The sequence below is a fragment of the Nothobranchius furzeri genome, chromosome 11 (assembly GCF_043380555.1).
Source record: "Nothobranchius furzeri strain GRZ-AD chromosome 11, NfurGRZ-RIMD1, whole genome shotgun sequence".
Classification (NCBI taxonomy): domain Eukaryota; kingdom Metazoa; phylum Chordata; class Actinopteri; order Cyprinodontiformes; family Nothobranchiidae; genus Nothobranchius; species Nothobranchius furzeri.
This window is the reverse complement of record NC_091751.1, coordinates 69,369,892-69,385,164: the sequence shown is the minus strand read 5'-3', so window position 1 is coordinate 69,385,164 and position 15,273 is coordinate 69,369,892. Positions and strand designations below refer to the sequence as shown.

Genomic DNA, 15,273 nt, shown 5'->3' with positions numbered 1-15,273 from the left:
TGTGTCCAGTCATTGTTTTAACGCCTTGATGTTGTCAGCTCCAAGTCATCACCAAGCGCTCCAATCACAGTACACATGTTATACGTTTCTCTTTTATTCCACACCTGTTGCTACCTCCGCTCTTTTAAGCATATCCTGTCTGAGTCCAGCTCAGCTTCCTGATTGTAAATCTGTAAATTTGATACTCCTCTTGTTTGCCATACAGGATACAAGTTCATAAGTTGTACAAAGGTTAAATACAAGTCAATACGCCAATTTATAACATTGATTATTAAAGTTTTAATTTCTCTATGCAGCCGTTCATAACTTTATTTGTAAGTTTATCATTTTAACACCTCGTTCCAGCTGTTTAACTTTGAGGTGATGTGACGGCATCGTCTCCTTCTGCTCCTTGATTTTTGGCCGGAGCAGTGTGTACTGTTCAACCAAGACAAGGCAACGTTTGACGATGCGCTTTTGGGAAAACCCAAAAGCTAAAAGTGCTCCTTGGGGAACTGTGAAAAAGATTGTTGTACCCCAGAGATACAGAAATACGATCTTAGCATTAGCACAAGAAAGCAAATGGTCTGGATATTTGGGGATTAGTTGTAGCGTCATGAATGGCCTGTAATTTGTGAACCAAAGGTCACTTTCCCAGCTGGGTCAAGCTGGGTGGAGCTGTAACTTTGTCCCACAGATTAACCCAGGAGCCGTGATGTCTGCTAGACACCATCTTTATCTGCTGCTGTTCCGTCCCAAGATGAAGGACACTTCAAGATTTTTAAATAATAATTTTAATAAACTCTTTGACTTTATTACTGTTTATTACAATCATCATGAATAATCATCTTTGTTCAGTATAAATGTATTTAATTACTGGAACGACTTATGCTTTGGGTAATAATAATAATTATTTATGATAATCAGTAATGTGTGTTCAGTAAACCAGAAGGTCATTTGCACGTTAACCACCTCATCCAGGGTAAAGTTAAACCACCTCACATGTCTTTACTCCGTAACATCAAGCTTTCTGACGCTGAGAGGGCGTGTTCTGAGGCTTTGTTAAAACCAAATCTCCGCAGCTCAAAGTCAGTTCTTGAACCAACCAGTGGACGAGGGACGGCCGCCCAAGCCTCTACTAAGCTGTTCTGTCACGCCGATAGAATTGCTCTGAATAAACGCACCTGTATCCAGCTGACGCAAAAACTCCTCCAGAGTTATTGATTTTGAGACGCAAATAGTTTCATCAGTCGTGTGACCCACAGAGACATCTCAGGACCGATTTGAGACGCACCGAGGTCTCTCTACCAACCTCGTGCCCAGAGGAAACCATCTCCCTAACATCTCTGATCCACGGAGGGTCTCCTGAACTGGGTGAGGTAGACATTGTCCGACAGATGGCGTCTGATGCTGTTCTCTCTAAGAAACAACTGAGTTAGCTGTGCTAAACAACTTTCCATCCAGAACGCGCTTCTCTCTCTGAAAGAAATCTTCTGAGATTCATTCACGCATCCAAACCTCGCATTCCACCTTAGTTTTCCATCCAGGCGCAGGTCTGTTTAATTACAAGTTTTAACCCTTTGATGCATAATGGTCACTACAGTGGACAGGTACTCAAAAATTGTATTTATTTATTTTTGCTATTAAGCACAGCTGTTGAAGACTTTATTGCATTTGAGCCCCTCCATTTGGACTTCGGTAAGCCAAGCCAACATATTTCATGTTCAGATTGCACGCTGTCCACTGAGGTGGACATGTAATAAATTATTTGTAAATTATAAAATTTTACAAAAAATATTTATTGAAATTTGTTTCATTCACACCTAAAGATTAATCAAAAAAATTGTTAAAAAAATCATGGTTGAAGATTTCATAATTCATGCATCAAAGGGTTAATATCAAGCTGTTTCAAGTTGTCATTTTTAAGTTTTAGGTTTTAAAAGTTAAAAATTTATTACTGACTCTTCTTTGAAATGAAACACAGAATGGTGAATATTTTGGTTATTGAATAAGCAAAGATTCCTTTAAACTTCTGATTCAATAAATAAACTTTTGCTATTAAATTTAATTATCTTAAATTAAACATTAAATAAAATATAGACAAAGACAGTTAGTGTATTAACTTCTATTGATTGCATTAATATCCTAGATATTTGTGCATAATATAAGTTCAAATGCTAATGTCCAATCTTTTCTCAGGATCTAACCAAACTGAAGCAAACAGTGTCAAATCCTAGTATGTAGATTAACCACGCTACATAGTAAAACTTATAAGTTTATGTTGGACCAGTTTTTCTGGCCAGGGTGAGGTGGTGTTCACTTCTAACCTCTGCCACATGGACCTCAAGCGATAAACCATCAACCCTGCTCAACGGTCAACTTTCCTGGCAGGGTCACCCATAAAGACAGCGGGAGGGTTAAAGATAACCAAAAAATGCAGTTGGTCAAAAATGACCCAGAATACACCGGGGCATTATCTAAAGGATGTCGGATCAAAAGCCGGCAGCTACTTCGGGGCAAATTTCAAATTTAAAAGTAAGTCAACTAATTTAAAATGTTTTTTTAGATCCAAAGAAGTTCTCTACGGATGGTTAGTTGCAGCTTTGGTGGCTAGCGGGTTGTAACTCACTTATATATTGAATTTACTAAATATATAAACAATTTCAAAAGTAAATGTAAAGTAAATGGCCTTCTAGAGTCCTGGGACCCCTCCAAGGCACGTTGCAACACAATCAGTCATTCACCCATTCACACACTGGTGGGGATGAGCTATGATGTAGCCACAGCTGCCCTGGGGCGCACTGACAGAGGCGAGGCTGCCGAGCACTGGCACCACCGGTCCCTCCGACCACCATAAGCAGGCAACGTGGGTTAAGTGTCTTGCCCAAGGACACAACGACAGCGACAGACTGAGCGAGGCTCGAACCTGCAACCTTCCGATTACGGGGCGAGCACTTCACTCCTGTTTCACCGTCACCCAAAGGGCTCATTATATATTTATATTGAAACTTATTCGTAAAAAAATAACGTTATCTCCCATGTCACATGATGTCACATGACTGCCGTGGAAACCCCATGCAAGTTTGTTCCATTTAACCGTTTTCTTTGACCAAGGAAGGCTAGTGTCCTCGTAAGGAAGATGGCTGGCCTCGCAAGACATCGCCTCTCAAGACCAGGTGCCTTGACATTGAGAAACACCTCCAAAGTCACTGGGGGACGCCATATTTCTTCTACGTGAGCCGGCTCGGGATCCTGTGCTTGCAGATGACGTCCCACTAGATTGGCTGGATGTACGACTTAGAAGTACGTTACCACGTTTGTAAAATTTCCGTTAGCATGTTTACACGGAAGATTTTTATTGGTCTGGACAAATATACGATTGTAGACCTTTGCTATTGTCGTCCTGTAGCTAACAGAAACTTTTTTGGGGAAAAATACAGCCAACATTGCCAAAGAAAATGTTCAATGATAGCAAAATATATCAACTGATAAACAGAGACCCTGAGCAGCTCTGAATTTGTTGAAATGGGACAAAATTTAAAAGAATTTTATTGAACAAATAACAAGTATACATGTTGAATGAATAGATATATTTACATAAGAACTAACAAAATATAGAGAAGAATTCAACATTTATACAAACAAAAAGGGCTGCTAATTATGTAAAAACATTTAGACGGTAAGCAACATGAATTTAATAACAAAACTGCTAAACTCTTTCCAAAACCAATGTGAAAGAACAGAATAAAAGAAGATATGCAACATAATTTCACCAAGTGGTTTTGCCGTAGTTTGACGTCATCAGTAGTTGCAGGACCCCCTGTCACAACGTGCCGGCGAGTGGAGCGGAGGTGAGGATCCAAACGCTGGGGAGGAATCAGGCAGGTAGACAAACTGGGACAGGTAAGGTCTTTTAATGAGAAACACGCTGACATGGAAACAATGAGGCAACAAGAGACACAGAACTGGAGGGGTTTAACTACAAGAGGGTTGGGATCTTGGGTGATTAGGAAACGAGAGGCAGGTGGGAGCAATCAACAGAGACACAGGCTGAACCAAATGGGGAGACAGGACAGGGTGTGACACCCCCGAGTAGATCTGGTACACACACCGCCAGACAACTAGCATCAGCATCACATTTTATCGATGGAATCAACTGAAGGACCATCAAAGTCTAAGGAGTCAAGCCAATATCACATTCTGTCTGCTCCACAGGTAACATTTACCGTGATAGTTTGCTAAACTAGCGACAGTCAAGGTGATATGGTGTAAAACTACCTGAAATGTGTACTTTACTGTCATTGAGGCATGGACGTACGGGGGGGTGGGGGGTGGGGGGGCATGTCCCCCCCACTTTTTTCAAAGTCAAGTTTTGACCCCTGCACTTTTTACCATCCAAAAATAATATTACGCTATTTTAAATTGACACTGGTTGAGCTCTAGGACCAAGCGGAAAACAACCGTTTGTGTTGTGTTTCCCGTTAGAGCATACTGTAAAGATACCCCCCCCCCCCATGTCCCCCCCACTTCTAAAGCGAAAATGACGTCCATGCATTGAGGTACTTCCATCTAACAATAGTTTATTCATTTTAAAAAAGCATTTAAAGGGATACTATGCAACCTTTTCACATTTTTAAATTACTTCTTCAGTCAGTATATGCTAAAACGACCCTTTACAGCATTAGTACTACTACTCAGACCACCACAGCCCTCTTGGTATAGAATACTATTTTCACAACTTCAGAGTGTCAGTCAATCACCTGTTACACATAATAACATTTAGCTTACATACCTGGCACTGCAGTCTGCTTTCAGCACGTTTCCTGCATGTTTTAGATCATGAACACAGCTGATTTGATGAATATCCTCTCTAGAAACTAGTGAAGGCTGGGGAGACATTTCAGCTGTTAGATTAAGATGGACGCCCAGCGAGGACATAGGTTTAATTTTTGCTTTGACCACAGATAATTAATAGTGGACACAAGGGGTGCTAAAATCAAGCTAAACTGCCAAGTATGCCTTTAAAAAACAAATTGTGCTATGACACTGCCAGGGATTTTTGGCCTTCATGGCCATTCGTTGGTAAGGTCATCACTTGTACACAAAAATACCCCTTGCTTGCAATGATTTTGGTATGTATTGTAGCCAGAAAACTACACACTGTCAATTTAAGTCAATAATGGATTACTATACCATACCATACCATACCATAGTTTATTTATATAGCACATTTAAAACGCAGCATGGAAGCTGCCCAAAGTGCTGCACAGGCTGGACCAAATCACGACCAATCAAAGCAACGAAACAGAAGATATAAATACCGATCAATAAAAGAAAATACAAAAAATGAGGAATACTAAGAACACAATAAAACAAGTCACGGTCTAAAAGCCAAATCTTAGAAGTAGGTCTTTAAATGAGATTTTGTGAACTAAGTGAATGACAGACAGGTCCGTCAGCCGAGCAAGACACATAACACATTTATCATGCTGGAAAACATCCGTGACCCAAGGGACACACAATGCTTCGTTTACAGATATTATAGAGACAGTATGGGCATGATGGAGAGGACAAGTCAGACACGGCTCACACACCTAAAGAAGCAGAACATCAACTACGCTGGCATTCATCATCTGTATTCAAATTTATGTTATATGTATATCATAAATATATGCACAGCTGTAGATAATTATTTTCTCTCTCGTCAGATATAATTTATGATTTATAAATATATATGTCTTAATTAGTTTTAAACAATAACACATTTAAAAATGGAGACAAACTAATGTTCACTGGTCCCCATGCTGGGCTGCTCTTGAAGCCAAATCTACAAGCAGCTGATCTGATTTGTGTTTAGAACGTAATAAAAACACCTTTAAAGCATTCATCAATTCTTAAAATAAAGAATGAAAAAAAAAATATCAGATTGAACACGTAACCCGGGCAGAAACTCAGAACCCAAAACCATAAAGTTTTTGTTCATTTTAGGCTGGACCACCATTGTGTGTGTGTGTGTGTGAGTGTGTGTGTGTGTGTGTGTGTGTGTGTGTGTGTGTGTGTGTGTGTGTGTGTGTGTGTGTGTGTGTGTCCACGTTGAAAACAAAGATAAGTCTGATAAGACTGTCCGATAGGTGGATGTTCTTCACATCTCTGACCAGTGATCTGGATTTTCCTGGACTGAATGTCTAGGGAGAGCTGCCTGACTCAAAACATGCTCTGTGTGGACTAGAACCACAGCAGCCCAGTGGTGTGTCTGCATGGCAGTGTTACTGTAAAGTTGTCTGTGCGAGATATTCCAACTGTTAAAATGAAAAATCTTTTAAAAATGTCTGAAATAGGCCCAGCAGCATGTGTTAGTGTATGTGTTGTGTTCAACAAGCACAATCTTGATGAGACCTCTGGGGCTGTTCACTGAGCTGGGGCCCCTGCTTGGCCCCAGTGATGTTGGGGTCATTGTTGTCTAGGGTCTCTGCCATCCTCTCACAGATAATATCCACCAGCCACTCAAAGGTCTGCTTCACATTAATGTTGTCTTTAGCACTCGCTTCAAAAAACTCAAAACCTGTCGAGATGGGACAGAAAAAGACACAGAATCAGATTATCCACAATTTAGTTTGTTAATCGTACCAGTGGAGGTTAGAGTGAGCTGAGGAAAACGGCTCTGCAGCAGGAAGATCGCACACGTAACATCAAACACAGTTTACAGCAGAACAAACCCAAACATGGTCCAGTATTTAGCAAACTAACCTTTCCGCAAGTTTTGTTGATGTCGTAATGTTCCAAGTGGTCAGTTTTCACCTACATAATGACCACACAAGATAGCCTTCACTTGCAGACGGGGAAGCACCATCTGTTTGGACACCCAAATCCAAACAAGCCTTTGCCACGGTTCTGGCTACTACGAGGAGTCATGACATTCTCACTCAAGGCCTCCTGCAGGTCTGCTGCATTCCTCACTCTGAATAAAGTGAACCTACTCGAAGTTCCTATGTGACTTTAAAATAATGAATGAACAAGATGTTTAAGTCTAATGTTTGAATAATCTGTGCTTTAACCAGTGATGGCTTTAAAATGAATACTGCTCTTACAATGATCCATTTCAGATCATATCTACACCAGATCGGTATGTGTTTGATTTAACAAGGTAATCAATATCTACACTCATACGCATTACAATAAGATGCTTATTAATGTTAATGTTCACTTCACATAACGGTTTTAAACATGCTCATTCACAAAGTGTTAAACACCTTTGTATCTGGAGAAAGCCTGGCTCCTGAGGAATGTTTGGTAAAACCCTCAAACGTGTCAAATTCTGATTTGCCAAACTTGCCAAAATTTATAAACATTGTGGTTCAATAAGACAAGAATTACTTCCTGATTAATTCGGTTTCTAGCCGACTCCCAATTCGGCCAAATGAGGAAAGAAGCCTTTTTGAAAATAGCTCCTTGACCTCTAGTCAAAGCCTCTCTGCGACACTGCGAGCATTACAAACGGCTCTTTTCAGAGCTACTTCACACCTCAGACCCCGGGTTGCATCTCATGGCCGGTGAAGCTGAACTCAGAGGAAGCTCCTGATCTCTGAGTGTTGTGGTTTCGACATCGGGTGACCTCACTACTAGGACCGCACCCCTCCAGACTGCCGGGAGCAATTCATACCTAGGTAGCCTGCACACTGGCGTCGGATGAGTTCAATAAACAACAGCCTTGGAAGCAAACACGCATTCCAGCTTCCTGTTGTGACCTGGAGATATCTCAAGACTAGACGGGTCGTATCAGAGCTAATCTACGGTCTCTGGGTACCTTGAGGTCGATGTCCACCCCAATTTCGTGAACTTCTGCTAGGGGTCTCTACACAAAGGGTACTGTAGACTCAACAGATTGCGTTGGACGATTTTTTTAATAAACAATTCTTAGCTCACCAAACAAACATCCGAATGCTTTTACAAAGTATACTTCACAAATTCCCTCAGATACAAAGAACGGTTTTGCTAAAACATCTAACTTCCATCACGACATTCCACACATCACATTAATCCACTTCATACTAATCATTCCATGCATATCTTGTCATGTATAATCATTAGTTTAGGAAAAAGAATTACGTTTATTTTTATAAACTATATTTGACTCTGTCTGAATTAATATGGAGTATGGTCCCTGAATAAGTAAAGAACACCAGAATCTTCTGAGCAAACGTTGACAGATCAATCAGATAGATATTTCACATTTATATGGAATTACTACATCTTATTGGTCATTATTAAATATGTAGTTCATTGTCACGCCACAATGCATGAACAGTGAGACCCACAATAAAACATGTTTGGACCACAATAGGTAGATTACAGGACAAGACATAAAAATCTGGATGACTCTAGACTTTCTGCTGGTATTTCCCAACAAGACCGAAGTTATCATCTTTAGACCAGAACCTGTGATGAGGAGGAGATCGTCACTTCCTGTGGTAAGGCGTTTTGCATCACTTCCTGTTTTCAGTGTTGCACTCCATGTAGCTGTTCTGGGTTTGTGGCTCACTAAGATTGATTAATTTCTCTGTACTGGGACATTTCTGAGATACTGTAGCACGTAAGCATGCTAATAACACATTTTCTGTTGTACCACCTAACCTCGAGAGAGCCATTTGAGTTTGCACGCAGTTTATTTGGTGTTGAAAGGGTTGCTCGCCCAGTTAGCCTCAGCTATGGCTACTTCTGTATCTGCTTCTCCATCTCCTATCCCTTGCACTCTGCATTACATGTTCAGTTACTCCTCTGCCACTTTTAGTGATAATGGTACGTGTAACATTTTTGTAGCTTTGGAAGCAAGGGTGTTGGAATTGGAGACCCGGCTCCACGCTGTTAAAAAGCCAGAAGATAGCCGTAGCTACTTAGCTAGCGCCGGGCTAACTAGATAAAAACCACCCAGTAGTTGTCCTCCAGTAAAACCCAAGCAGCCGGGACCTCAGGCCAGCTGGGTGACGGTACGTAGGAAGCATAGAACCCAGCCCGTGGGACACCACCAACCCGTCCACTTTTCAAACACTGACAAGCCGACTCTGATCATTGGCAGCTCCATAAACAGAAATGTGGCATTAGAGACTCCAGCAACCATAATCAAAGGTCTTCCAGGGGCCAGAGCAGGCAACATGAAATCCTACCTGAAATTGCTGGCTAAGAATAAACGTAAATACAGTAAGATTGTCATTCACACCGGCGGTAACGACACCCGGTTACGCCAATCGGAAGTCACTAAAATTAATTTTGCTTTGCTGTGTAAGTTTGCCAAAACAATGTCCGACTCCGTAATTTTCTCTGGCTCCCTGATCAGACCAGCGATGACATGTTAAGTCACAGTACTTCCACTGCTGGTTGTCTAGGTGGTGTCCTGAAAACAACGTGGGCTACAGTGATAATTGGAAAACATTTTGGGAAAGCCTGGTCTGATGTGAAGAGACGGCATCCATCCCTCTTTGGATGGAGCAGCTCGTCTTTCTAGGAATATGGCCAGTTTTATTAGTCCTCCATGACAACCCAGGGTCCAGACCAGGAAGCAGAGTCATAGTTTAGCACACCCCTCTGCAGCTTCTGTACTGTTACCCACCCACTACTAAGGATGGGTACCTTTGACATTTGAATCGATATGGTACCAATTCCCGGTACCTACAAATCGATATCAGTACTTAACGGTACCAATTTTCGATACTTTTGAGTGTTTACTAATTATTTAAATTGCTTTTTTAATTAAATACATGTGTGGCAAGGTGGAGAAACAAGGGCCCGGGTGAGATCCGATCTCCAGATGTGTGCTAACCAGTCAGCCAAAGGGACATCGCCTTGGCCAAGTAGCCAGGGCACCTGATCAGTCGGGATGGATACGTACTGCAGGATTTTAAGGTTGCTGTAATCAAACCGCTACTTAAGAAACCTTCTCTGGATCCAGATGACCCAATGAATTATAGACCAATATCTAACCTTCTATTTTTATCCAAAGTCCTGGAGAAAATAGTGGCCAATCAAGTATGTGAGCATCTGAACACTAATGATCTGTTTGACAAATTTCAGTCAGGTTATAGAGGGTATCACAGCACTGAAACTGCATTAGTGAAAGTAACAAATTATGTGTGTGTGTGTGTGTGTTTAAAGGTGCTACATTTTCCCATCAAGTTTTTCTCTTTGAATGGAAAGTTACGCAGTTTTCAGACCCCATTTTTGGCATAAGCAAGCTTTATAAACAAGGCCCGAGCTTTAGTTTAGACTCAAAATAGACTTACCCAGCTGTTCAGATAGCTGCCGACCTCTCTCTGAGGCCACGATCCGTTCATCAATCATATCACATTTGTTTCCCACTAAGAGGACTTGAGCATTGTCCCAAGAGTATGTCTTGATCTGGGTCGACCTGTAAAAAGACATACTGTAAGTGGTTACTTGTATTAAATAGTCAATAAAATATAAAAGGTGTTCAATAAAATGTAATATTCCACTAAAATATGGATTATCAATATTATTGATATATTTGATTGATGATTAAACTAGGTAATTTGGATATGCCAGGGAACCAACATTTTATCATAATTTTAGACAGAGGCATGCTTCACAGTAGGTATGGTGTTCTTGGGATGCAACTCAGTATTCTTCTTCCTCCAAACACGACGAGTTGAGTTTATACCAAAAAGCTCTACTTTGGTTTCATCTGACCACATGACATTCTCCTAATCCTCTGCTGTATCATCCATGTGCTCTCTGGCAAACTTCAGACGGGCCTGGACATGCACTGGCTTCAGCAGCGGAACACGTCTGGCACTGCAGGATTTGATTCCCTGCCGTTGTAGTGTGTTACTGATGGTGACCTTTGTTACTGTGGTCCCAGCTCTCTGCAGGTCATTCACCAGGTCCCCCCGTGTGGTTCTGGGATTCTTGCTCACCGTTCTCATGATCATTTTGACCCCACGGGATGAGATCTTGCGTGGAACCCCAGATCGAGGGAGATTATCAGTGGTCTTGTATGTCTTCCATTTTCTGATAATTGCTCCCAAATTTGATTTTTTCACACCAAGCTGCTTGCCTATTGTAGATTCACTCTTCCCAGTCTGGTGCAGGTCTACAATTCTTTTCCTGGTGTCCTTCGAAAGCTCTTTGGTCTTGGCCATAGTGGAGTTTGGAGTCTGACTGTTTGAGGCTGTGGACAGGTGTCTTTTATACAGATAATGTGTTCAAACAGGTGCCATTAATACAGGTAACGAGTGGAGGACAGTTCAGTTCAGTTCAGTTCACTTTATTTCAAACATATACATTCACCAACATTTCATAAAATCATTCCACGCAATTGTTTGAAAAGGAGTAGGTAGAAGTATATACTTATTTAGCCCTACCCCCTCAGGTTTACATCCTCATTATCAAAATTTAAACAACAAAACAGTTACAATGCCTTCAAAAAAAAAAAACCACACAAAAAAAAAAAATAATAATAAATAAATTAAATTCTCATGTTCAACTAGAACTATATTTAGATTTTCTAATTTGTAGAATAGATTAAACATCAGTTTACATGCCGTCCTGGGTTAATTGCATTTTCTTCATTCTTATACTTATTTAACATTTCTTTTTTGAGTTTTATTTTAAACTGGTTTACATTACTACTATCCTTTATTTCTTCTGTTAACTCATTCCAGAATTTAACGCCCGCTATTGAAATAGACATCCTTTTCAATGTTGTTCTTACTCTTTGTACTTTTAAATTCCACTTCCCTCTAAAATTATACCTCCCTTCTCTTTCTAAGAACCATTTACTTATTTCAATTGGGAGCATCCCTTTCCTTACCTTATATATTATTTGCACTGTTTTAAACTTGACCAGGTCCTGGAATTTTAAAGCTTGCGTCTTAATAAAGAGTGCGTTTGTGTGAGCCCTATACCCCTCCTGATTTATTAGTCTAATAGCCCTTTTCTGCATTATGATTATGGTCTGAATATTACTTTTATATGTGTTTCCCCAAACTTCTACACAATAACTCATGTATGGTAATATGAATGCACAATATAACATATATAATGTTTTCCTATCCAGAAAATGTTTTACTTTCCCCAGAAAAGCTTCTTAAAGAAGACGTTACAGGTCTGTGAGAGCCAGAGATTTTCCTTGTTTGAAGTGACCAAATACTTATTTTCCACCCTGATTTACAAATAAATTCTTTAAAAATCCTGCCATGTGAATTCATGGATTTTTTTTTCACATTCTGTCTCTCACAGTTGAAGTGTACCTATGATGTAAATTACTGACCTCTGTCATCATTTTAAGTGGGAGAACTTGCACAATCGGTGGCTGACTAAATACTTTTTTGCCCCACTGTAAGTCAGTATGGAATAAGAGGTGTGGCTCATCAATGGGTTAAAACTTATTTAGAAAAAATGAAACAGTTTGTTCAAATAAAGGATCATAAATCAAAACTATGTGATATTAATTGTGGAGTGCCACAAGGGTCGGTCCTCGGACTAAAACTGTTCATTTTGTTTATTAACGACTTGGTAAATGTATCTAAGACACTCGGTACCATTCTATTTGCAGATGATACAACGCTGTTTTACTCAGGATCAAATATTGAGGAGGTGGTAAAAGTGAAAAATGATGAACTGATTAAAATTAAAAACTGGTTTGATATAAATAGATTGACACTGAATCTTAATAAAACAAATTTTATACTGTTTAATGATAAAAAGAACAGTGATGTGTCATTGGAAATAGATGGAATTGCAATTCAAAGAGTAAAAGAAACTAAATTTCTTGGAGTTCTTATTGATGAAGACTTGTCATGGAAATCCCATATTAGTCATATAAAAGGTAAAATTGCCAAATCCTTAGGAGCATTACATAGAGTCAAGTTTTTACTGACTAATTCTGGTTTGTTGGCATTGTACAATTCACTGATTGTTCCATACTTGACTTATTGTGTCGAAATCTGGGGAGTAACATACAAAAGCTATCCACTTACAGAAAAGAGCTCTGAGAATCATAATTTATAGTGTTTGTAGAGAACCATCAAACCCATTGTTTATTAAATATCTATTCCTGAAATTTCATGATTTAAAAGACTGGAAAATCTTACAAACTATGTATAAAGCTAAATTAGGTCCTCTGCCAACAAACATTCAAGGGATATTTGAAAAGAGAACTAGTAATTACACGCTGAAACAAACTGATGCGTTTACAAAACCCAGACTTAGAACTAAAATGAAGGAATGGAATATATCTGTAAATGGTGTTAAATTATGGAATAACCTTAAAAGGGACATTAAAAAATGCGGTCATTTAATATATTAAAAAATGTACCAAATTGAGTGTACTAAATAATCATGAAAATGTAAATTAAATCAATGATCATGATCACACTGGAATTAAGAACAGGAAAAAGTTTTAAATGAATCTGTATGTGTGACTGACTAATGGAAATTGTATACAAATAGATTATTTCTTCTGGAAAAGGGGGCAGAAATTATAAGATGTTTTTCTTCATTCTGCTCTTTTTTGTTCAAATTTGATTTTTTGTTATGTGTATCTTATTGTTTAAATATTTTATTTGTTTTTATTTTGAATGAAATAAATGAATAAAAAATAAAGTAGACTCACTTGTTGTATTTCTGATCTGTTTAAAGAATTATGTTGACTAATTAATTAATGTAAAGCAGTCAAGACATTATTAAATCACTTTAGATAAAACATTCATTGTAGATAAAACAGAATATGAACCTGTGAAGTGAGGAAATAATTTTATGATACAGAATAAGAATTATTTTATTAAAAGTGCAAAGTCTCATCTTCTGGAGGAGACCTTGTAGCTTCCAGCACAGATAAACAGGAGAGATTGTGGTGACAAATATCCAGATGGCCACCTTATAGAGATGATCAGACAGATGAAACCAGCTGGACACTTAATGTGTGGTGACATCTGCCCACTGGTAGGGCAGGTTGTTAACAAATGTCATAACCTTTGCATTACACAGCCTTTTCCTACGCTACATACCCTTTGGTGGAAAAGCAAATAAGACTTAACTGAATGATGTAGTTAATATTTGTGTGAAAAAATTGTTTAAAAAAAAAGGAGGGTGAAAATACTAAAAAACTTAAGTCTAAATACTGACGCACTGCACTGAAAATAGAAAATGAATTAAATGTAGGAAAATCAGTCAATTAATTACATGAAAACTAAAAAATTGAAAAATTTAATGAAAAAATATTTAAAAGAGGCGTGATAAGCTAATCACTATGTCTGTGAAGGTTCTCAGTCATCCAGGTCATTGTAGTCCACGTCATTGTAGTCTAATGAAACTGGTTTTGAGATCCCTTCCCAGATGCCTCAACGCCCACGCATATCCTGGGCCATCTGATCTCAGGAATTCACATGATAGGGTGGGGCCAGGTTTCACAATGATCTCACCCGAAACTCTGGCTGAATAGGACCCACACCCACCCTCACACCTTGGCTCATAGAAGATCATCAGGGGGTCTTTTGTTCCCTCTTCGGGGGGAAACTCCCACTGGGTTTAAATCTGGGACTCTCCACCATTTGACCTTAGAACTGAAGAAGCCTCTCGGATGAGAGGTGAAACGTCTTCAAGCAACTCAAAGAAGTCCAGATGCTTTTCTTTCAAGCTCATTAGAAAAGCTAATCACTAATATCACATAATGTGTATGTTCTACAAAAGTAAAACTAAATGATTACAGGAATTTTAAAATGTAATTTTATTAGAAAATAAAAAATATGTAAAAATTATAAATAATACAAAAAAAAAGTTGAATTTATCTTTGTAATTTTAACAGCTCTGCTATTAAACATGCGTTATCCCTAACTCCAAATGTTCACAGCGTGACATCAAAGCCAACCAAGTCTGTTTGTCAACATAACATAACCAGGAGACTAGGATATAATTACATGTAGACACAAACCAAAACATTCAAACACAGAACTTGCATAACATCAGCCAAAGAACGGAGAATGACAGCAAACACCTGAGAGAGAGAGACAGAAAAACTATATATTTTGTCTGTCGTACCGCTGACGCTGTTTCATCGGCTCCAGTACCGAAAGAGGGGTTCGAGGACCTGGCATTCTGGATCTGTATGGAGGTCTCATTCTAAGGGTATGTGTGGAGCGACAACATGGCGTCGAATGTGTTTATGAATCTCCTAATCAAAGCTCAGCGCGAAGACATCACCTTCATTCCCATCAGAATTAATCGTTTCTTCAGATTTGCTGGTTCTGAACAACATTCCACATTACACCATTCTCCGTCTCATCC

General features: G+C 39.2%; 1 protein-coding gene and 1 pseudogene across 1 annotated transcript in view; one reads left to right on the top strand and one right to left on the bottom strand.

Moving 5' to 3' along the window:
• Nucleotides 1-6,199: 6,199 nt before the first annotated feature.
• Nucleotides 6,200-15,273, bottom strand: part of LOC107384483 (ras-related protein Rab-3A) — a 31,021-nt gene continuing 21,947 nt past the window's right edge. Inside the window, exons 4-5 of the mRNA XM_015957758.3 lie at nucleotides 10,254-10,378; nucleotides 6,200-6,541 (exon numbers count right to left, since the gene is read on the bottom strand). Of these exons, the coding sequence (XP_015813244.1) occupies nucleotides 6,351-6,541; nucleotides 10,254-10,378 (316 nt within the window). The 3' untranslated portion in view covers nucleotides 6,200-6,350. The remainder of the gene's footprint in view (nucleotides 6,542-10,253; nucleotides 10,379-15,273) is intronic.
• Nucleotides 8,685-9,934, top strand: LOC139073187 (uncharacterized; annotated as a pseudogene).